Source organism: Panthera pardus, unplaced genomic scaffold (genome assembly GCF_024362965.1).
Source record: "Panthera pardus isolate Hobbes unplaced genomic scaffold, ASM2436296v1 HiC_scaffold_8, whole genome shotgun sequence".
Lineage (NCBI taxonomy): Eukaryota > Metazoa > Chordata > Mammalia > Carnivora > Felidae > Panthera > Panthera pardus.
The window spans coordinates 87,593,456-87,618,789 of record NW_026527013.1 but is presented as its reverse complement, the minus strand read 5'-3'; the positions used below and the strand labels follow the sequence as shown (position 1 = coordinate 87,618,789).

Below are 25,334 nucleotides of genomic sequence, written 5' to 3'. Positions count from 1 at the left end.
ATTTTATGAGGCAAATGATGGATTTGTTCTCAAAGACTCTTCATTCCATTGATAAAACCACATGGGAGCAGCCGAGGCAATGGTTAGTTCTGGATGTTTAGTATTTTTAATAGTCTTTTTTTAATTTTGGCATCATCTTTAGATTATAGACTAGAAAGAAAGGTAGAAGGACACACAGAGGAGTTAAAGGGAATAAGCAATGACATTCATTGATAACCGAAGGATAAACCAGAGCACATTTTGAGAAATCCACAGGAGTTCGTTATTCTGGCACGTACTTCAAAATACCCTAACGTAATCTGAAGGATGGTAACACTGAAGATGAATCTTTGCATGTAGCTTGTACTTATGTAATTTCCATTCATAACATTTATTGTCTCAAGGACATTAATGATATGAATTTCATATCCTAATGAAATTGTTATAATGCCTTACCTTGCCTCAGCTCCATCATAGAGTTAGAACGGGCACTGCACAATCTTGTGTGGAAAATCAGTTGTATAAGACTAACCATGTATTTGTAATAAAAGTTATACACACTACTTTTACTTTTCCTGGAATCCCACCATTAGATAACACATATAAAAGCTGTTATTTACTTCCTAGTTACTTCAGTTCTGGAAGAGAGTAAAAGAGGATTCCAGAGGTACATTATATCACCCTTAGAGTTACCTTTAGGTCTGTGGCTCATCAGACTGGCTTTTAAAATATGCATGTGCCTACAGAGACCACCCCAGGTTAAAAGTCTCTAAATACTTCATGTTGCTCTACTGTTAAATAATGTTTAGAGTTTGTTATCTTTTGTAGCCCTTGGAAATCTAATTATTTATAATATCCAGTGACATTTACATTTTCCTAAATATACTCTGCTTGTAATAGTACATGTCATGGTTAGGAAAATGGGTAGATAACGCCTGGTTCTACATTTGCTTGTATCGCAAAGTATCAGGGTAACCTGCGTTATCTATTTGTTATAATTACATGATTTTAAGAACATAATTCTCAAGAAGTGCCCTTAACAGTAACATTTAAAAACAGAATTAAGAAAAGTTATCATAGCTGAAATCATTTGTTTACCATTTAACTCTCAAGTATCAAATGAAATACCTATTCAAGTTTATTGGTATCTTCAAATAGGAACATTCATTTCCATGCCAACCGCTGCAGAGTGTTTGGTTTAGTTTTTGAGATTGATTGAAAGTAGATTGTAAAGTTGACCTATTGTGTTAAGCTTATTTACACAAACATAGTTCTTGGAAAATAAACTCGGAAAGTGCATAGCAGTGGAATCCTAATGTGTTTCACATCCTGTGCTTTCTAATACCTGCTTTACTGGGATGTGTCCTATAGAAAACCTCAACTTTTCCATAGTTACCATATCTAGGAGAAAATTACTTCAAAATGTATTCTTAAACTTGAGCTGAAATTTATGGTTTGCTTTAAAAAAAAAAGGTTTTGCTTTTAATTGGTTTGAAGAATTCGCCTAGGTAAAATAATTTGTTAGTAGTAACACATTAACAGATGAAACAATCACAGATGACATGTTTTTCAGGCTCTTGAAACATACAAGAAACATACAAGAGTTGAAAATACATTACTAAGATGTAATCAATTAAAAAAAGCCATAAATGTGAAAAAAATACAATTTCAGCAGAAACTGAAGAAAAATCAATGTGGGTGCTGGATGGTGACACATCCATTATTTAAACTGAATCTGCGTGTGTTCAAGGGTTAATCTTGGTGAGCGAGCATTTAAAAGCCCTTCCTGAGGCTCCATCCTCTTCTGTTGTATGTACTTCAATAATCAGCCTATTATATCCCGTTCTCCCTCCTGATCCCCGCTCCCCATCAAAGCGCGGACTTGTCTCCTGCGCTGAGTGACGTGGGGCCAGTAATACTGGGAGGGCGGGTGGGAGCGGGGCACGTGGACCAGAAACACTTCCTAGAAACAGCTCAACCCTGCCTGAACTTTCCCTGTAAACACAGCTCGCTGACAGAACGCATCCCTGCTGGGTGGATCCTGCAACTCCTGGAGGGAATGGCACTTCTTGTTTTTAATTAGCAAGGTGAAAGGTGAATTAAAACTAGCTGTTTGGCAAGTCAGTGCAAGAGGCTGACTTCGGAGAGGCTTCAAGGAGCCAGAAGAGAAGAGCTCCACGGGGGGAAGGTAGTGCGTGTGCTCAGGGCTTTTTTTTTCCTCAATGAACCGCTTGCAGAAGTGACTAAAAAAAAAAAAAAACCCACAGTTTCCTCCGGAGTCTACCCGCACAGTTACTGAAGAGAGCTCTGGACAGGACATGGCTCGAAAGACTCACTCCTTGGAATGTCCTCCTGCTCCCGGCTTATAAACAACTGTCCTCGGGGAAGAAAGGTCTTACATAGCCAAATACAGCCTGGCAAATGGCACGTTGGGACCGTGCTTTCTGATGACAACGCGTTCGATTTGTGACAAAGCCTCTCACGCGCTGCCCCCGGAGGGGAGTCCTAAGTAAAACTCAGACCCGCCTTCAAAGTGCGGATCGGAGGGCTTGCCCTGTGAGCAGGCAGCATGGCATCGGCCTCGAACCTGGTCACCTGGCTCCTGTGGGGTTACTTACTGGAGCTTTGGACGGGAGGGCACACGGCAGATACCCCTCACCCCCGCCTACGTCTGTCACATAAAGGTAGGTCACCTTTTTAGATCCTTTTGTTAAAAAGAGAAAAAAAATCAAGTCCTTTAACCTAGATCTTTGGTCTTCACAGACCCTTAAAATGCAGCTGAAAAACATTATTGCCAAACTGACCTAAGACTCTAAGTGCCTCTGATTAGCATGTCATACTCACCGCATCTGAGAATAGTGCAAAACTGCATGCCAACTTGGAGATGTTATTTTTGTCTTGTAAATATTAGGTTTTATTAATGAGAAGTTCACTCACTAGCAGACACAACAGAAGAGGACAGGAAGCAGGTTGTAAATAGCCTGGAGGGGCTGAATCCAAGTTAGCAGTAGGTATTTGAATACCAATTTATGCATGATGGGAAACACGGATGTTGGAGAAGGGCTTCAGAGAGAGGTGCAGTATAGGTTTGGTGTTGTCCACAATGGGGATGAGAGGAGGAGGGGAAAATGAAATTCCTGAGAAGCAAAATGATTTCTTGCCCATGATGACAAAGTCATCACCGTGTAATTAAAATGACTAACGACTGATATGAATTAGCTTTTTAGTTGAACTGATTATTAGAATTTCTTTTATGTCTGGCAAAAAAAAATGTTCAGCGTTTATTAGCAATCCTTGTAAACTGATTTATATCGATTCAAGTATCAGGATACTATTCACTAGCATTGATTCTTTTTGTGTAAATTCATATTGCTTAACTGAAGATCTAGGAGAAAGTGCTTAAATATTTTATTCTGAGCTATGTCTTGTAAAGCAGCATTTGGTCATAAATAAATGATCAAAAGATAGCTTTTGCATCAGGACCAGTAAAAGCCAATCATGAATAGATTTGGTGATTCTTCTGTAAACAAACAAACAAACAAACAAAACCCACACATTGAGAAAGTGACTGCTGACCCAAATGTAATTTGGAATAAATTTTCTGGAACGAAGTATTTATTATCTGTCATTAGTCACTAAGACAGATAACAGTTGTAGTAACAACAATTACATAAGAACCACTTTTCCATTGTGTAAGATTTTAAATTGTCCTGGTTACAGAAACCTGTATTTTTAAAGTATAGGTATAATCTTTACCAGAGGGAGAAACACAAAGGGAAGCCTCAAATTTAGATGCCATGATTGACCTTTTTTTTGTTTGTTTATTTTTATTGGACAGTCATCCGCTGATTTGGACCATAGAAATTTCTCATTTTTAGACTAGTTAACAAGCTACGAATACTTTCTTCGTTTAAATAGTTTTCCTACTGTACTCCCCAGTAGATAACATGAGTTTAAGAGACACATGGACAGTGTATCTGTGAAGGATTTAAAATACAGCACCTAACATTAGCACAAATTATTTGAATTGGGAAGATGTATCATGGTGTGTATCAAAATGCATATTTCTAAGAAGCTTGATCGAATGTATCAAAATGTAAAAAATTTGATGTGATGAATTGTGAACAAAGAAGGATGTCAGGAGAAGAGTGTAATAAATGGGTTGTTTTTCTTGTGTAGCCAAGTGGATAAGCTGCCAGTTTTGGTGAGCCACTCGTCTAACTACACCTGGTATCAACCTTTTATACCTCATTATTAGGTACTTGTTTTCAGTAGTTCACTATCAGTATATTTTTGAAGATATATCATATTAATATTTCATTAGAGAGTTTGTAATCTGGTCAAAGCATGCCCAAACTCTCTAATGCAACTAAATGCTATGCATATTATTGTTTTCAGACTCACCTTGACTACATCTTTTTTTTTTTCCTCCCACTACCTCTCTTAATCAGAGGAATCCGGAATTGATTTTTTGGGTTGTGTTAGATGATGTGGGAGTAGAACTTCTATCTATGTGGACTCTAGACTGAAAAGTACCACAAAATTTCCCTTTGGTTTTTCTTAACCTTTTGATGTGATGGCACTAGCTGAAATGCACAATGTTGTGCTTTTCTACAAAGACGATATACAGTCACCTGAAAATAGACTGTTCTCACTTGTGCATGTTAGCCAGCAAAATCAGCTGAGAGGTCACCACGGAGATGCAACCAGAAGCAGCAAATGTAGGCACTGCAGGTGACTCAGTGCAAGGGAAGGACTGCTGGAGCAGGACTATTTAGCCCCATCTACTCTTCACACTTTGAACAGCCCGTTTACTCTTTACACTCTGAAATTCAGTGGACGTCTTAGAGGTATCCAAAAAGTAAGGGTGGGGTATTTCAGAGGATAATCTTTTGCTACCTTAAATGATACCAGAAATGGTACAATTTTACTAATGGATCAATTAGTTGATTGATACTGTGAGTACATGGTCCTTCAAAATATAAACAGTGCTGTATATAAATACTGTAACACCTCTGAACTGCCGCCTGACCCCCAGCAGATAAATCTCGAAGGCTCTCTAGAGGTGGCCTACTGGATTATTCCAGGGATTCATTTCATAGCGGTGGTTTATGTTCTATGGGAGAAAGACAAATATTTTTCTTACCTCCTTCGTTATCAAGATGGCACCTGAGACCACAAGTCTAATGTCTCTTCCCCCAAAAGAGGTAGAAGTTGCAGCATCACATAAAAAGTTTGAGCTGAATTGCATAAAATGCCAATGACTTTCCCTTTTCCTCTATCCTCCATCCTTCTCTATCTTTGGATGTGGCATGTCCTTAAACAGTGTTTAAGAGGAGGAGAGATCATTAGAGCTAAAAGGGGGAAAAGGCAGAGAGGGAGTGAGACAAGGTAGAAAATTGGTATCAGATATAGAGCATCTTCTTGCTGATTTCCCACTGCGCTCCACCTGCAGTGGGAAAATATTGAATTTCTCCCTAACTGAGAAGCAAGCTTAGTGGATAAAGTGATGACACATTTACTCTTGTTGAGGCAATGCCTGTATCTTTAATGTGTTCTACAGGTGTAAGATAAATTGTGTTAACAAATAAAATTATAGCAAGTTGCCGTTCTGCTTTGTAAGACTTTTCAGTCAAGATTTGAGTTGAGATTAACGGTACCAGGCAAGTGTTTAAGTGTTTATGAATAGTTAAAAATTATGGCCAACTTTATAGCCAGTACTCTAAAGAGGATAATATTGGTGTGATTATTGCAAGTTTACAATATTCTACCCAAGGATTTCCTTGAAAAATAGCTCTGATTCTCATGACAGAAGTGAAGGAAAGAGAATAAAGGGAGAAGAGTCCTGCTAGATGCAGCCTCTGCCCTCTGTCGATGTCTGTTCTCTCCTTATCTCTCACCATCCTGCATTAATGAGGTTACAGGGAAGGCAAAAATAACCTTCTTGCTCATGGAGCTCAAAGAAGAAAAAACAAATGAGCAAAGCCCCATGTCAAAGAAGAAATCCCAACATACATGGAAAACCCCAGAAATTCAGTCAAGGGAGCTTGGCAGATGGGATAGGTATTCAAAGACCCAATAAAGAGTGACACAGTCACAGAAGCCAAGGAGAATGGCCGTGTAATCAGAGGATGTTTGGTGAGGAGATACAGAAGTGAAGGCATAAATATGGCCAAAGATCGTTCCTAGCAGATGTTGATGTTATAAATGTAGATTTGAGCATTGAATATATATCTATCCATATAAAAAAGTGGGATAAAGAGTGTTAGTCTATCTGTATTTCGATATTATAACCAATTAAATACAGAGTTGTCATAACCTCAGATGTAGAGTCGGAGGTCTCTCCTTCCACTTATACTAATGGTAACTGTCTGTGCCTCAGTCTCCTTAATTTGAAAATAGGGATGGTAATGGTGCTTTCGCTGTATATCTTACTGGGTTTTTGAGAGAATCAAATGGAATGACGAAACTGTGAAAGTACCTTCTAACCTAAAAATTATTTTATCAATGTTTTGTGAAGACTGATATAAATGAAGAAGGTTAGATGGAAACATGTCCTAAGGAGAAAAATCTTTGGGAATGGCATGAGTTTGGATATCAATAAATGCTAGGATGATGTTAACACAGAAGAAAGAAGTTGGTCTTAATTAGCATAAAATATATGGTTTATCATGATAGGTTGCATTCACTCCAAATCCCGTCTTCCATACCTTTGATCTCTAGTTATAATAATTTAGAAGATGGTCGCATCTGTGCATTTTTACAAGATTCATGGCCAATAGTTTTGCTATTGGCGTGTATGTAGTATATCTATTCATTACGCATATTCACCTCACACCCCACCTTTCTGATTCTTTTTCTAACTTATGTGAAAGAAAATTGAGATAGAATTGTAGAAGAGCATAACAAAAATGAAATGTTTTAAATGATCATCCTGGAGGCTGTATTCATTTCATATCCAGAGCAAATACAAAAAAGAGGCAGTGGCTGAGCCAGTTTTTCCTGACCCAGCTCATAGCTTTGGTTTTTCAGCCAGTAACAAAGTATTATCAATAGTGACATTAGTCACATATCCCTGTGTGGTTAATAAATAAAAAGTGGTCATAAGGCATGATTCATGAAGAAAGTTGCTAAATAGGACCCAGGAGTAAATACAAACCTCGTGCCAGTTCTCCCGCAGGGAGAGTCGGTGAGAATTAAGTGGTAGATTTATTAAGAAATAGTTTATGTGAAATTAAAAGTACTAGGTAAGATGAAAGGAATTACAGTATGTTTTGTTGAGTTTGGTTTACCCAGAATATATTTTCTGTGGGTGAAGTCTGTGTAAGGATTTTAGATGGTGCTATCCTTTGTAGTTTTGATATTTGTTATAGACAGATACTGCTCACGTATCACAGAAATGCATATGGATATATCGAAGTCCCTGAATGAATATGAATTATTTACTTCTTACCTGGATATTGGGTGTTACATTGGTAAAGCCGTTGTGCTTTAATATAGAGATAGGGCGAAGGGAGGTCAGAGTTAGCATGAGCAGTAAATGGAATTTGTAAATGAACTGGGCCAATTTTGGACTGAAAAATAACATAGTTGAGTAAAATCGTTTCTCAAGTCTTTATAAAGAGAGTGTCCTATATGTAATATAGAACTGATACTTGTTCTTGACTCTTAAATATATGCAGTGGGCATGTGGTCCCAATGGAATATTCTTTCAAAAATCTGTTGCCATATTGTCACTTTGCTGTCTATGTCAGAGTTGTCCTGAAGCCTCAGACTATTTCATAGAGAGGGTCTCTCTGGGATGAGATCAACTTGATGGCCTCAGTTCTATTATGACAACATAATAAAGAGCCAAACATCAAGTTGGTCATTGCTGGTGAAAATTATTATTGTTAGCAATCTGCAGAGTCAGTTTTATTTCATCAAAGATATCTACTGGAATCATCATTGGGAGTTCTTAGTGGGAGAGCGCGCAAAGATTTACTCCTTTATCTTTGTGTGTAAAACTCTTCTGTGGCTTAGTAGAGGAATTTAGTCTGCAGGAATCCAGAAATGGCACTTTGCATGCATGCATGCCCCTTTATACATAGCCACTGCAGTGTTAAAGTGGTCTTCTAAGTTCAGTCTCGGAGAATTTAAAACAAAACAAAAGTAAAATTATACCATTAAAACACTTTCCAAAAAGTGCACAGTGAAGATTTAGATTATTTTCTTAGTTTCAATACGCAGGGCTAAATGTTGGTAATAGTCTTTAGCCCAACATCTGACACTTAAGAATATTATATAAATTATACAAAGGATTATGGTTATTTTAATAATGATTTTTTCACAGCATGGTTTTAAATAACATTTGAAGCATAAGAGAAACTATCAATGTCATGAGTTATTTCTTGGACTTAAGCAAGCATTATTCTTTGTACTCATGATATGGATGACAGTGACAAGACTGGGTATTTTATAGGTTGGATTTTCTAGACTATGAATGAAAAGATATGTGAATACCACATTTGAACAAAGTGTTTTCGTCTCTGATATTGAGAGAACACTTTCTCTCAAAGAATGTGCTGATTTCAAGAACAGAAAGTCTGAGGAATTAATAACTTGACTTCATATGGCCCTGGGGTTGGCCAAGGCAACTGATTACTCAAGAAATTTTCAGCCTTCTTTAGTTCTAATGCCTGGTTCATGGCATGCCCACCAAATGGCCCCATTGCCCTGGTAATCTTGCCTCCACAGCTAGTGTGGAAATGAAAAGGAGAAATCCATGATTTGCTTGATATCTGGGGCTTAGAAATGTATTTCTGCTTCTGTTCCTGGTAAGTAAACTCTCAGCCATTGTTGCTCTCTGTTTGAGGACTCAGCTGATGGCCTTGGCACAGTACACACAGAAGAGTGGTTTAGGCCCAGGTATTGCAAAACTGTCTCACATTCTATCTTCAGTGGCCTAAAATCTCTGTAGACTTTGAAGGAGGCATACCTAATATGAATCTTGCTTCTGGCTGTATGATCCCAAGTTACTTTCTTTTCTGACTATGAATTTCCTCATCTGTAAAATGGGGTAATGTGTAACTTGCAATATCCTGAAAGAATTACATGAGATCATGCAAATTAGCGCAGCAAATACTTGACTGTAGGAAGCTTTTCAGAGGTTATTCAATGAATCAGAGGTTCAGTGAGAATTAGCCTCCCCTGGTTCCTTTTTTTTTTTTTTTTAATTCTAAAAGCAATCATGAGTTAATTATTAACTTATAACTTAAAATAAGGGAGGATCCTTAATCACTAGAGTTTTTTACTTGCAAGCCAAGATTTTATTTCATGAAATCCAGCTCTTATAGGAGTAGATGACTAGAAGGAACAACGGATTTTGGGGTCTCTCGTGTTTGTAAGTCACTGTAGATGATTTATTTTTTGATAGTATAAGGAATTAACTTATCCTTAATTGGGAAGTTGGAACTTCAAGGAAAAGGAAAGTTGCAACTTTTCTGATTGGTACCTTGGAGATAGCAGACCAAAGCCACAGCATAAACAAAAGTTACTAACAAAGGTTATTGTAGACCCAGCTTTGTAAAGCACACAGAACTAATATTACCAGGACCGAACCACACCGTCAAAAGTTAAACAAAACAGGGTCTTATAAGCAGCCAACAGCCTAGCATGTATTGTTTGCTTTGAAAGTGAAAGAAAGCTTTCCATTCTATCTTCCCTTGCACAAACAGGTAAGATAACTGGGCTGGGGCACCGCTCCTGACCTCTTAGTAGGTGTTCAATAGTGAGCATTGAGTGGGTATATAAATGAAACAAAACGATTTAGAGTCGTGTTTTGTAAAGGAGAGTCTGATGGAGGTTGGCATGAGGAACGCCAAGGAAACAAAGGAATCCTGAAGAACTGTTTATGGCTCCCTCGGTGAGGCATGCATTAGGAGCAAGGCTAGGGCTTTCTCTCCCCAGTCACCCCCAGGCCTCTCGGGGCTGCATTGTAGTGAAGCAACCAGGGCCTCCAGACATGTTAGCCATATTTGCTCATTTATAACCAAGCAGCAGCTCCTGCTTCTGTTTCTGCTTCTGCTTCTCCTTCTCCTTTTCCTCCTCTTCTTCCTCATCCTCTTCTTCCTCCCACTTCTCTCACGTCTTCTTCTTTACTTTTTGCTGCATTTGTCTTCCCTGGGTGATCACCAGACACCTCCCTTTTTTTCTCTTACCACTTCATTCTTTGATTACCCCCTGTGTTGCTATCACCACCCCTCTCTCCCTTTTTTCCTCCTCCTCTGCTTTGTTCCAGGTAGATATTTTTATTTCACCCTCATCTTAGCCCAAAAGTAGAATGAAAACTTATTTCTGGTGAATGGTGTATATTTATTGGTCCTCAGTTAATCTTCAATATTTGTTTCATTTTTATTCTCTAATCAACAGAAGACAGGACCTTTGAATTAAATAACAAAGTTAATTATACTCATTAGGCATTCAAAAGTTGGTGAAATTCATGACTTAGGAAATAATGAAATATGAAAATAAACAGCTTACTAGCCACCTGGACGACTCACCCTCTTTGTCTCGCCTGTGTTTCTTTTTTTTTTTTTTTCTTCTTAACGTTTTTTATTTATTTTGTAGAGAGACAGAGACAGAGTGTGAGTGGGGGAGGGGCAGAGAGAGAGGAAGTCACAGAATCTGAAGCAGTCTCCAGGCTCTGAGCTGTCGGCACAGAGCCGGATGTGGGGCTTGAACTCACAGACCTTGATATCATGACCTGAGCCGAAGTCGGACGCTTAGCCGACAGAACCACCCAGGCTCCCCGAGTCTCACCTGTGTTTCTAATGGACAGCTCATGCTGCCAGGTATGTAAAGGCTGTGGGGACTGGAGCAGGAAGGAATTAGGGTACCTGGAAGGAGGGACCATGCCCCGCCTCTACACCTTGGCTAGGCTTGGGTTAAGTGTAAGTTAGGATATTCTTCATGTAAGCCCATCTATTTCTAGGCCATTTCAGTTCATTTTCTCTGAGTTTTAAGTTTTAATTCATTGGAACCAGAATAAAAAGAGGGTTTTATTCACAAGATAGAGCAAGGGGAGCAGCGTCCCTAAGAATAAGTCTCAGTGGTGGGTTTAGGTAGCCAAACTAATTCCAGAACCAGAAGCAAAGCAGCAAAGCAGCAAAGCAAATGGGAATAAAAGAGGCAGAAAGTAGAGGGCAGCTAGGGACACTGTCCTTTTCCCCTCTGACCAATTCCCTTCCCGGAAATGATGGGAAATGAAGAGGGCTTTAAATTCAAAGCTCAAGATGCGCTATAGAACTAAAATCAAAGAGGAAATGTGCTGACAGCATTGCACATAGCTATTCATGCCTCCTGATGGCTTTTTTCCTAAGCCCGACTCCAAAAGTTTATTATGCATCATGTGATTCCTGAGATCCTTTCCAATTCTACAACTCTAGGACTCTTTTCCTTCCCTTACTAGACCTCCCAGTGTGTAGAACTTCTCCAAAATACTTTAAAAATTCCTATTAGGAAACATTATGTTCTGGTGGAAAGAATAAGTAGGGACTCACAATTTTAAAATCCTGAGTCTGAATCTTTAGTACGTATATCCTATTTGACGCTGTGTTATTCTTGCTAAATCATTGAACTTCGAAGGCTTAGCTTCCTCACAAGTATAAAGGGACTGATGAACACTATCTATCTCATACAGTTATTGTAGAATACGTACATGTATCGTGGAAACATACATTTTATTGTTGTGCCTTAAAATATTCTCTATTGAATTGTCTTTAAACATTTTATGATTTTTGAGGGCAAGGAACATTTAATTTTTTTTAATTTTTAAAAATATTTTTGGTAGGACTCTTGTGAATAGAATAAAATGACTTACCAGATCATTCCTAAAGCCAGTAATTACAGGCTGGGGGTTGACCATCTAGGGGATAAAAACAAAACAAAGCTTTTTATTACTGTCGTTGGCTTCCATGTTACGGTCAAAATGACAAAATCATAAAGGCTTCTTTAATTTTTTTGAAGAGATAGAGCTACTGCTAAAAAATTTGCGTGACAGAAGGCTTAGTTGAATTTCATTGCAGAGGAGATGAAGCTGCTTGGGATTTTCTTCTGTTCCTCTTCCAAGCTAGGATCCGGAGGAGATAGACACTGGGGTGCTATGAAAAGTGTCAGAGACTGGCAGCACCAGCTCTCCTGGGAGCTTCTTCATCAGTGATTCTGGCGCTTAGGAAGCTGTGTTTTAAGTCCTGCAGGTGACTTCGTGCACACTGGAGCATGAGAAACGCTGGGCTAAGTGTTTGGGATGATGCTACAGGGAGCCTCACTCTTATGTTACCTTTTTCCTTTTTTCCCCTTTAGGTCCATTGCCTACGTTCAGGGTGTCGTTTATTCAAATTTCCAAACCACACCCTTGATCCTAATAAATATACTTAAATTCCTGAGTGTACACTATATACTATACCATTTTCTACCTATTATTTTTTTTTTGCTAGATGACATATAGGTAATAATTTAACATGTAAATGAAATCTGTTTCTAATGATTATTGATGGTGTAAATTAGGACACGTCATGCTATCACTGAGTTCAGATGAGAAAACCTCGAATATTGGTGGATTATGGAAAAGCAGTTTATAAGATTCCAGAACTCCTTCGTCTCTCAGTGAAGTATTTTCTCGGACTAATGAAATTAGGTCCACTTCTTTTTTTTTTTTTTTTTTTTTTTTTTTTGTTATACATCCGGATCTTTTCCTTCAGGGACTCAGAAGCTTCTGTATCTTCTTAAGAAATATTTGTTTATTCAGTCATTCACTTATTCCATGACTAGTTGGTGAGCTTCTTCCATCTTTAGAGACTGATCATCATGCTAGGGATTTAAGAATGAAAAACACACAGGGCACCTGGGTGGCTCAGTTAAGTGTCCGACTTTGGCTCAGGTCATAATCCCAGGAGTTCGAGCCCTGTGTCGGGCTCTGTGCTGACAGCTCACAGCCTGAAGTCTGCTTTGGATTGTGCGTCTCCTTCTCTCTCTGCCCCTCCCTGGCTTGTGCTCTATCTGTCTGTCTCTCTCTCTCAAAAAAAAACATTAAAATAATTAAAAATAAAAAGAATAATTAAAAAAACACAGTTTTGTAAGTGTGATGCATTTCCTGGATGGGATCCTGGAAACATTAAAAGTAAAACTTATTTTAGTTAATAATGGATCCGTATTGGCTTATTAACTGTGACCAAGTACCATACTAATGTAAGGTGTTAATAATAGGGAAATTGGGTGTAGCTTTATGAGGACTCCCTTCACTATCTTTACGACTTTCCTGTAAATCTAAAACTATTCTAAAGTAAGAAGTTTATTAAACACACACACACACACACACACACACACACACACAGCACCTCTACCCAACAGTATTCCTGTGAAGCCGTAAGGTCTAGTTGTAAGAAGAGACAAGTCGTGATAAAGCAGGATTTTTTTCTATACTTGAAGTTAACACAAAGAGCTTGTGGAAGCATGGAGTTGGAAAGAAGAACCAGAGCACAGTCTTGGGGATGAGAAGTCTAGGCAAGAAGCATGGAGCAAATCATCCAGGTCTCATCCCATCCTGCCACCATTCCTGCCTCCCTCCGACTGCCATCCTACTGCATGTAATGCCCTGTGTCCTCCTACAAACACGGTTGCCCTTGGATATCTAAGTAACTGAATCCCGCTGTGTTCATAGCTTTCCTACACACAATGGTATGACAAATGCTCTGTGTTCGTGGTCAGTCAAATCGCTCCCATTTCAATATGACTTTAAGTCATTCTCACTTTTCTTGTTTGAGTAATATGATTAATACAAATTCACAGGTAAATTTTGAAATTTTTGAAGGCAGGTTTATTGTTTTATTGTTTGAATCCTTAGAAGCTAATGTGGTTTATGTACTTGATAAATTTATTACGTCTGTTGCATTTAATGTATGAATGTAAGTGTTAGATTTATTCACTTTAATGTTACCAATCTGAATTCTTCAGCTGGATGCCACATCTAAATAGGTTCCTAATATAGATGGCACAAAATGAGATGATAGGCCTCGCAGGAAGAACATTCGAGAAGTCAGGAAAAACGATGAGAATAATTCTCTTCTGTCCCTGCTCCAAAATGTTAGGTCCCACTTTGGCTTCAGGTCTTCTGTTACGAAAGCTTTGAAGAGAAATCCAGAACTGCTTTTAAATTATTCAGGAAATATCTGTATATTATTGGAAGGTACAGTTTAAGGCTTTGGCAGAAGGTGGTTTGAATTCATCTGGGCCATTACATGATCGATGTCACATTTCAAGCATCTTCCCGTTTGCTTCAGTCATGATCTCCAGTGTCCAGTGTAGCAGCGGATTCATTTCTAGAGTGATGAACTATGAAGAGAGACAAAGAACTAAGGCATGAAATCAGCCACAAAGCAGAAAAAGGCAAGGCTATAAAAGGGTAGTAACTTATTCAACACCTTTGTTTCCAAAGAATATTCTAAATGAACAAAAGCAAGAATAGTTTTTTGTTTTTATCAGTTCATCTCTGTGGGAAGGTTGATTTATGAATAATTTGACTATGTTGCTTTTGTTTCGTGCATTTATTGCTCTAAAAGCATGGCTATAGGCAATAATGTAGTGAGAAGAATAAGCACTCTGTACAAGTTTTATAATTAAATTAGCTTATGCAAGTTATTTTCAATTTATTTCCCAGCCCAAGTTAATTGAGAAAGAACCAATGAAAAATTTGCCTTAAGATTTTATCTTACAAAAATTGACAATATGTTTTGAAATCATTGTATACTTGAGTTGTTTTTTTTAACACCATACTAATTACTCCAATATAATACATCTAACGTGAAAGCAGAAATTAATGGACATAAACAGAATGGTTAAAAGTGAAGTTAATTCAGGAGAAAGCACACATTTTGTCACTGTCCCTTTCTACTATAAGGAGTAAATAAATATGGAAACAGGAAGCACCTGATTATCTTATTTTTAGAAACCAAAGTCAAGTTGTCAAATGAATATATAGAAAATAGGATCATTTTGATCACGTTGGGCAAGGTAAAAATAATATACTTTTAAAGTAAAATGTGTAAAGTACAGAAAATAAAAGTGATTCCTTTTGAAATAGCTCTGTCATTATTGATGAAACTGATATAGCTATTTTTCCTTATCAAAAGCAAAAGCAAAAACAGAAACAAAAAAAAAAGGAAGGGAAAAAGAAACTTCAAGTTCAACATTATCATGATGCATAAATGCTACACATATTTCCGGTCAGATGAGTGATTATGTGACAGATAACTTTACAATTGCTTGGAATGAGTACTAGAATATTGAGCTTGCTGACAATTTAAGGGTCTGCTTAAACTTGAGTTAACCATATGGTGTATTCTTAGAATAGCCATCCCACCCATGTTTAAAATTTAAATTAAACAGAAAAAAAACCTTTTTTCCAAAGTCAAATGTTATCATTTTAGTTGGTGTACTCAATTATCCATATAATTGCATCTTCTTGTTCATAAGAGACAAGTTAATAGTTCTTTTTAATCTGTCTAGAATGAAGAAAGAAGAAAGAAGCTAGGACTATAAAATACTGGAATGGTATTACAAGCCACCCAAAAAATCAATTTTGTTACTACATTGTTACAATTATGAGAAGTTAATGTTTAAACTTCAACACATTAATATGCTTTGATTTTCTAGTAATTTCCCAAAGCAGAATTCCCTTGTAATATTTAGATAACCGTAGCAAGAAGAAAAATATTACAGTTAATTATGCTTATAATTAAAAGAATATAATTATATCTTTGTCATTATATTTCTCAGAAGTAAGATAAAAGTTATGTACTGGGCACTGCTTTTGACAGATTTTTTTGCCAAATGTTTTTTACTTGCTCCAAAATATGTATGCCCAAACTGAAGTCTGATGTATTTTAAGATTGTAGAAAAAAATTTTCATATCTGGAGGGGGAAAAAAAAAAAGAGAAGTCTCTAAGGCTTAAAATCAATAAAATTAGACAAGAATAGAAATGAAAGATTAGGAAATTAATAACAATGAGAAAGTCTACACACAAATAAGGCAGTAATCACTCAGAAACACATTAGATGCCTTTTAGCATATTGGTCTCAAGGGAGGTCAAATAAATAGAATACTAGGATTTTGTTGTAGGCAGTTGCGTTTTGGAATATATACTTATGCTCACTAGGCATTTGCATGCCTATATAAATGAACATATAATAATTAGGAATAGATTTTGTTTAGATTAGAATGCCATTTGTCCTATTAGTCTGCTCATAAATACCCACTGCCTCGTTGGAACAGATCTTGATGTTGCTTTGTTTTCCAGTGTCCAAAATGCTGTAATGGGAGGACATTTACCCACAATGTATCATTGGGAAGTTTTGCTGTTGTGGAATAAAACTCTTGCCAGCCAAGGCGCTTGCTGGAGGCAGTGCTGTGCCTGTAAATGCTTGTGGAATATTGCAATGTTGTTGCCTCCAGCATGGCGTTTCACTTCTAAGGTTCCCCCAGCCAGGCTCCAAGTTTCCATTCACACTGCTAGCCCCTGAAATTTCCCTTTGTCTTCACTGACTATTTTTTTCCTCCTAACAAATAGACCCAGCTGCTGCTGCAGCCGGTTGCCCACACTCCCCCATACTGCTCTTGCTGAGGATGGCAGCCAGGGTAAGGAATAACAGCTGGGATTGGCTTACTTTGGCATCTAAATAATTTGGGGTGGGTCCATTCCTAACTTTATTATTTCATTTAATTTTATAATCTTTCCTGCTGCGGCAATTAAAAACAAATAGGTAAACGATGTTTTTCCAAAATGTTCCCTTCATCTGGCTGTGACTCTGAGACCCGGCTGCTCCAGACAGATTGGTTGAAATGCACACTGTTATTTTTTCCACTCTCAAACACCGTTTGGAAAACAAACGTAACAGAAACAAATTTATTAATGTGATACCGGACACATAGCCCTTCTCTGACTCAAATCGATGGAAAATAAATAGCACCTATGTCACTGATTGCAGTAAGGATTAAATGAAGGACCATTGGAATTCATTTAGAATAGTGCCCGCTGCATAGTCAATGCTAAGTGTTTGATGGAAAGTAGAGGGAGAGAGGGAGAGGGAAAGAACGGTAGAGAGCCCTGGAAAGCAAGAGTGGAGCAAGAGAGAGGAGAGAGAAAATGGAGAGAAGATGAGGAGAAAGGGAGGAGAGGAGGAAGAATTTACTGGTGGAATATGAAAAACCAATAATTACACTTATGCAGTTAAGACCCATGTGACATGCATAGAATTTCATATACCTATTCCAACCAAAATAAAAATAAATGATTAGAAGAAGACTGGAGTTTAAAAATGCTTGTGGAATTTTACCCACATCAGAGTATTTTCTCTGCCGTGACATCCAGACAGGTAGTCAGATGAGTTTGTTATTTTGAATTTGTACATTTTCATGGAAAGGGAATTTGCTACCTGGTAAGGAAGTCCATTCCATTTTTTATTTTTATTTTTATTTTTATTTTTATTTTTATTTTTATTTTTATTTTAAGTAATCTCTACATCCAACATGGGGCTCAAACTCACGAGATCCAACTGAGCCAGCCCGGCACAAGTCCATTCCACTTTTGAATATTCTAATGAGGAGAAAGCATTTGCATACCCAATCCAAATCTATATTACTGCATTTTCCACTTTTTTTTTTTTTTAAGTTAGAGAGTGCATGAGCTGGGGAGGGGCGGAGAGAGAGAATCCCAAGCAGGTGTCACCAGGAGCCTGATGCAGGGCTGCAGCTCACAACTATGAGATCATGACCTGGGCCGAAATCAGGAGTCAGACGTGTAACCAACTGAGCCACCCAGGAACCCCTGTATTTTTCACTTTTTGTTGTAGTTCTTTCCTCTCCTGCCATAAGATTATAGGTCATGGCAGACCTCCAAATGTTTAAAGAGAGTTATCATACACTTTTGTGGTGTGGGGTGAACATTTCTCATTCCATGGTTATCCTGACTGTACTGTGAGGGTTCTGATCATCCTCCTCTTTGTTAATGTCCCCCTCAAAATGGAGCACCACAATCAATACTCAAGAGACGCCTCCCTTGTTCACAGAATAGTGATTATGCTAACTGGCGACTTTTATTTATTAAAGCCACCTGAGTGACAGTAGCTCATTTGGCACATAGGCCAACCTGTGGGTTTACGGTGAGATTGCTGTCAGGTTTATCACATAGGCTCTAAGCCAATGCTTTCCTTTATTTCGCATGCGTGGTTTGTCGACGTTAAGGAAAACTCTCTCCCACTCTCTCTAATGTCGAATGTGAATCATAAGCACAATAACAGCATGTGGTGTCCTGGAGAAGGACATGAGCTCTGGAGTGAGACGTGCCCACATTCAAAGACCGTTTTCACTTGTGTTTAATTTTTCTTAACCTCAGTTTCCACGTTTATTATCTGTAGGAAATTTAGCTAGTTAGAAATGATAACGCTTATATTCAGTATAGAAATTTCTTTTAAAGTCTTTTTAAAAATTTAAAATACACATTGCGTGGATTTCTCTACAATGTCAGTGTTTGGAAGAAGTTTAACACACATTTAAGACAATTTTTTTTAACGTTCATTCACTTTTGAGGGACAGAGACAGAGTGTGAGCAGGGGACGGGGAGAGAAAGGAGACACAGAATCCGAAGCAGGGTCCAGGCTCTGAGCTGTCAGCACAGAGCCCGACGTGGGGCCCGAACCCATGAACTGTGAGATCATGACCTGAGCCGAAGTCAGAAGCTCAGCCGACTGAGCCATCCAGGTACCCCACATTTAAGACAATTTTTAAATTATAGCATGTATAAACTAATATGCTTTTGGCTTTCAGGGAAGATGTCGACTAATAGATGTTATTGCTGGTTTTCTTCATAAACATTGTTAAGATAATTTATATAACTATAGTAAGGGAAAGGTTAACTTGAAATTCTTTAATATGGAGAAATAAAGTACACCCTTTCTTCACAGCTAAAATAGGAGACTTTTTAAATGTCTTAACAATTTTTATTTAAAAAGAATCTGGAATGGTCACCACGGCAGAATGGCAGAATTAAAATACCACCATAGCTGTGATTGCTTAATTTTGTAACTTTAATTTGCTGTCATTTTGTAGATTTGCCAGTCTCTCTGGGTATTTGTAGAAAGTACTGCAATTAAAAAAAAAAGAGGCATATGATTTTTCAGAATAATTTTTTCATTAACTCCTTGGAAGTCAATAGTAAGCTCTAGAAAAATTATTTCACTGGAGATTTTATATGGTAAAAAGTATGTGTCATTAAAATGAAATTTTTAAAAATCTATTTTTTTTAATCAAACTTATTTGTGGTGTCTGTTCTGTTCTTGTTATAGGATTAACTTCATCGCATGTTCTTTTCCTATATTACTAGTTTATGAGCTACTCACACATTTTTGGAATTTTGAATGTAGAGGAAGAATGAGTCTGAGAATAGTATTGAGTCAGGTGGTCACCAAGTCCAAAGAACACTACATATTCATTGTTTCTTATATCAATTTATATCTTTCTGGTCCCACTAATGTATTTATGGTCCATCTGCTTTATTACAATAGCCTCCTAATATGTTACTGTCAATCCAATCTACTTGTCATACTATAAGCAGAGTGATCATTAAAAATGCAAATCTTACTCATTCATTCCCCCAAATAAATCTTTAATGGAAGAATATACATGGCTTTTAAGAGAGAATGCACCCTTCTTGACGTGGTACACTAGGCTTTTCGTGATTGAGCCCTGTTTACTTTTCTTTCTTGTGATAGATCTTTTTTGAGTTTCGATCTCCAGTGATTCTGAACTCCATGTCATTCTGGACACCTGTCAAGCCTTTTCTTGCCTGCAAGTCTTTGTACATTGCTTCTGCTTCCTCGAATGGCTCTCTCCTTTGTCTCCAACGTCCCTTCCTTGTCTGCTTACTCTTAACGACTGCTCATTTTTAGGACTCGATTTAGGCATGATATGCCTTTGCCAGTCTTCCATTAGCCTCCGGAGCACTCCATACATAGTTCATAAGTGATTTACGTTGTCTATTTGTATATCAAGCTCAATAGGATAAACTGGTTGGGAATAGAGATCGTATTTTACTGAATACTATATCACAACTATATATCTTCATACCTAGCAAAGAGTAGGAAATCAGTAAATATATGGATGAATGCGTTGTGCTATGGCCAACTGGTCTTTTCTGGGTGTTCATTCTGTACAAGAAACACATGGGAAAAGCTACATTTCAGTGGCACAAAAGAATCTTTCTTTAACTTAGGAGAGCCATAAATAGCCTGTTCACAGATAATTCCAAAATTATTCGTAAATATGTTACCCATAAACTACATCATTTTTAGGTTGATATTATTTCTTCGGTGTTGTGAAAGAATACTTTTTAAGCACTACCCCGCTTTGTATAAATTCCAGATCAGCATCTTTGGTAACATCTAATATATGAAACAGCCTTTTAAAAAGCCCATCAAACAGTGATTTACAATTTCCTCCTTCATAAAATCACTTAGTTACCAATGTATCCAAATTATAAATTCTAGTAAAGGAAGTGGAATTTCTTTATACTCTGTGACACAGTTATGGAAAAATATTTGGTGGGGTTACTTTCATTCCTTTTTACTTAACCTTTGTAAGGCATTTATTAGCCCTCGTATGTGAAAATGGAAATTGGTCATTCTCAAAGGAGGATTATATAAAAATACTACTGCAAAATGAGGATTGTATAGGAACATAAAACATTAAAAATAAAAGTTAATGCTGGAAAGGAATTAGTTGCCCACAAAACTACTAAAAATGACGCTAAGATTTTTTTAGACTTTGTCTATGCTATTTAAAGTAAGAATTCCTTATATGTAAGTGATGAATTACTAAATCCTACTCCTGAAACCAATATTATGCTATATGTTAACTAACTAAAATTAACAAAATAAAATAATAATTCTTAACATATATTTTAGAATTTTAACCCACTTAATTGTTAAATGAAGAAAGAGTATGAATTGGAATATTTGAAGAATGTTTCCTGGCAGATGTGGGATCTTATGTGGGACTTGAAGGATGGGTAGGAGTTCATTAAAGGGAGAACAAAAACACGGGCATTGCAGGCTGATGCAAAAAGGCAAGACTGATGGAGGTTGTAGTGAAATTTAGGAGAAAGCCAAACTTTCAACAAAAGAGCAGGAAATGACATTGAATAAGTATATCGGGGCCAGTTTGCTAGGTATGTTCTTTTTATTAAAAGTTACTAAAGTATGGCAAATTGTGATTTTTGTAAAAGTAAACATTCAAATGTAATCCCTTTTCCTATGCTGCAAAATGTCCCATCTCAGAACTAGTTATCTCCAAAATGAGAGAGACAATGAAATTCTGTTTGCTCTAGAATGTACTTGGACCAAAAAAGTAGAAAAATTCAAAAGAAAAGATCTGTTTTTTGTAAAAGTCGTCATAACATGACTGATAATTTCCCTAACTACCTAGATCATGCTTTCTAATAATCCAGACATTTCTCTTTTGCTTATCATGATGCCATTGTTCAAAATACTATTTTCTTTATTTGCAGTCTGTATACTACACTTGTCAAAAGATTAAGACAATAGACTCACATGTAATTCACAGCAGCTATTTACCCCCAACTGAATGTCATTATTGAAATCACAAAAACAGATTTGGAAGGGACCTTGATAGGTTATCTCATTCACTCATGGTCTAATCTTTTCAAGGGCATAGATGGAACCTGCCACAACACAAGTACTTACTTAAGATGTGTTTTTCTTTTCCTTTCTTAATCAACCTAAGCCATTTTACTCTAGCTAGGCAGGATCGTTTAAAACCTTTCCTGATGAAAAAATTCCATTTAATAAACAAAGCTTTCAGGAGAGAGATTGCACAACAGCTCTTAGTATTTAGCAAAGCTTAGTGCTCAGAAAGCTTACTGAAAACAAATTCTTTATTATATCTAAGGTAGCTCACCCATGCATCTTCCATTTAAGACCATTCTCTCTAGTGTTGTATGGTTCACTTAAAACAGTAAAATTGCTTTATAGTTACTATAATCTGCCTTCTTGTGGGAAGGTGTGGGTGTATGTGTGTAAACCTCTCTCTTCTAGTGGTAAAAACAATGATGGAGATGTATAAAGTATGGTATTATTAGTGTTAGTCTTCTTATGACCTTAGAACTGTTATGTAGTTTTAACCTATAAATTGCCTTTTCTTAAAGATACAAATACTCTCACCCTGCCAGCTTCTAGAAGCCCCTCCATTCATCCATGGTTGCCTACACTGTGGTACAACCCATCTGAGCCCTTTTTTTTTTTTTTTTTTTTTTTTTTTTTTAACCTCTGGGCCATAATCCAAGCTCTTAAATTTTTGCTACATTTTTCTTATCATCCTTATTTTATTCTGTCTCCAGGTCCCTCAGTGCCACACTATCTGTTAAGTAGGGTGTATAAAAACAACCTCATGCGAATTGAATGCTATGTAGAACATAAAGTGTACAAACATTTTAGAACAGTTTAGAGGAATCAAATCTCAAACTAAGGATAACAGTGATGGTAATTTCAGTAGATAAAAAGTAGACAGGTGCCACAGAAACTCTTCCAACAGTGCTGGGCACAGAGAAAGTGCTCAATTAAAATTCGCTGCTATTATTAGCTAGGGTGAAAGTGGCAGTGATGGTAGTGTCTAAATACGTCACAGCAGGATCTGTATCTTATTCGCTTTTCTCTTCTGCAGGGAACATAGTGCTTTGTTCTGTTCACTGATCAGTTCAATACATATATGCCTACATATATTCAATTAGTTCTATTCTTGAAGAACAATAGGCAGGAAGCTATTTGAGCCTTTAAATTGTTGTAAAGTCCTATTTGAACTGTTTATTAATCTTTTAATTCTTCATCAGGTACAAGATAGAATTGCACATCCATCCCTCCCTCCCCTTGGAAATTAGCATGGCTTTGTGACTCGCTCTGGCCAATTAAATGAGGTCAGAATTGACAATTGCCAGTGCTGTGCAGAAACTGCAATCTGTGAGACCGAGAGTGTGATTTATCACATTTCCTTTGCTTGCCTCAGCAGTCGCAAATGCACTTGCCAAGATGGGGCCTCTGTTACCTGGGTCTCAGACTTATTTGCTAAGCCGGGTCCCACTTGAAAACTTGCCTTGGATGTGTAAACTGAGTTTGAGATTTCCAGCATTGGTTTTTTTTTTTGTTTGTTTGTTTGTTTGGGTTTTTTTTTGTTTGTTTTTTTATTGTGGAACAGCCTGCCCTTTCTTGACTGACAATTGGCAACACATTTATTTGTGAAGAAAACATTTTTGCTCCTAGACATGACTAAGCAAACTATTTTCTCCACACGCACATAAATTACCTTCAGGTGTCACTCCGCGTAACTGATTGTGCCAGGCCAACTTTCTCGACACTAAATGTGGTGAAATTCTTTCCTTACAAGGAAGAAACACAGCAGCTGTTGTATTTGAACGGGAAAACTGCTTCTGGCTGGCTGTCCACAGTGCTGAATTGGAAGTAAGATCTGGTGGCTGTTTATTTCCCAAATTTTTAGCACTTTGGCGCAATGTGAGGAGCTTGGCTTACCTGTGTCATTGTATCTGACCCTCTTTAGCCTCCCATCTTTACAAGGCAAAGTATAGAATGCAGTGACTTGCGACAGGTACAGCTTTTGAATAATCATTTGGGATTATCCGTGCCAACAGAGCAACTCTTAGTAATAACAAGAAAGACGCAAAGGTGAAGAAAGTAATCCTCCTCTCCATTCTCCTACCCCACATATTTGGTTCTTCACTGAGAGATTCAACAAGATTTCTGGAATTCTTCTCTGTCTGCTTTTATATGTGAATTTTATTTTTTATGTTAAATGCTTTAAAAGATATTTCATCTTTAGAAGTCATTTTGGGTGTACTTTTTTCAGTAGATGATTATGAAGAAAATTACATTGCTTATTCTCTAGTGGGAAGGAGTAAGAAATTAAGATGAAATGTGTAGTTATAGTGGGAACTAAGAGATATGTGAAAAAAATGTTGTTTGGAAAGAACTGCCTTTTAAATTTTGTTTGTACCACCCTTGAGAATACCATTCTTGAGTTTATCCTTAATTTTTCACATTAGTTTACCATCTTCGTATTTAAAAATTTTTAAAATTATGACAGAAATGAAAATGTGGATTGTAAAATACAAAAGAATATCAAATGCAGAAAAAAAACCCCAATAATCTTAATTCAACAGCTTTGTTAATCATATTAACATGAGATATTCTTAGGCCTGACTTCTTGTGCTCAGAGTAAGCCTGTTTTTCTATGTAAATGATAAATAGATCTCCTTGTTAGTTCAATTTTAGATGAAAAGAGTAAAGACAGAGTATTTTCTGAAAACAGTAGTCATTTCATATTGTTTTGTGGTTTACAGCTCTCTGTTAAAAACAGCATGATATTGTGAGGCTTACTTTAAACAGTCATACAGCCTGATTTACAAAGGAGAATTGATAATTCCTTCCCATGTTTTTTATTTCTGTGTCTCTTAGATTTAATTCTGTTTGTTATTTACTTATTGATGGGAGGATGGTGAGAGGGGCAGGATAGGTTAAATGGATTTATTGAGACACTAAAAGTCAGTTTCCTTTACTTTCAGGTTGTAGGATAGTTATGATGTTAGGGTGCTTCTTCCAATGTGAATAAAAGTTACTGTTTTTTTATTTTTTTTTAACGTTTATTTTTGAGACAGAGAGAGACAGAGCATGAACGGGGAAGGGTCAGAGAGAGAGGGAGACACAGAATCTGAAACAGGCTCCAGGATCTGAGCTGTTAGCACAGAGCCCGACGCGGGGCTCAAACTCACGAGCCTTGAGATCATGACCTGAGTCAAAGTTGGGCGTTCAACCGCCTGAGCCACCCAGGTGCCCCAAGTTACTGTTTTTAAGTATCTACTATGTGCTTGATGATGTAGATGCACCATCTTTCAATTATTTTTATATTATTCGTATTTCATGCATAAGCTAAAAGAGGCTCAATTATTTAAATGCCTTGTCCACGTAAATCCATGTAGCTGTTAAGTGACAAAACTGGATTCAAACCAGTGTCTGTCTGTTCTTTCTGATAGAACAGGCTGAGTTCTGGGTATAGTTTTGAAAGACTCTTTCCGCTTAGGATATCAAACTGTCTTTCCCAATGGTACATAGATTAGTCTTCATTGTATTTTTCTACATGAAATATTAACTTTTATAATACTTATGTTGTAAGTTGGACCTATCTTGTTGAAGCTTTACTATATAAACTCTAATAACATGGCTTCCAAAGGGCTTGTTCTTCC

The 25,334-nt window shown here is 37.2% G+C and overlaps 1 protein-coding gene across 1 annotated transcript in view; it reads left to right on the top strand.

Annotated features, from left to right (window-relative positions):
• Positions 1 to 1,944: 1,944 nt before the first annotated feature.
• SEMA3E (semaphorin 3E) overlaps positions 1,945 to 25,334 on the top strand; it is a 238,496-nt gene continuing 215,106 nt past the window's right edge. The window contains exon 1 of the mRNA XM_019451311.2: positions 1,945 to 2,663. Coding sequence (XP_019306856.2) covers positions 2,549 to 2,663 — 115 coding nt within the window. The 5' untranslated portion in view covers positions 1,945 to 2,548. The remainder of the gene's footprint in view (positions 2,664 to 25,334) is intronic.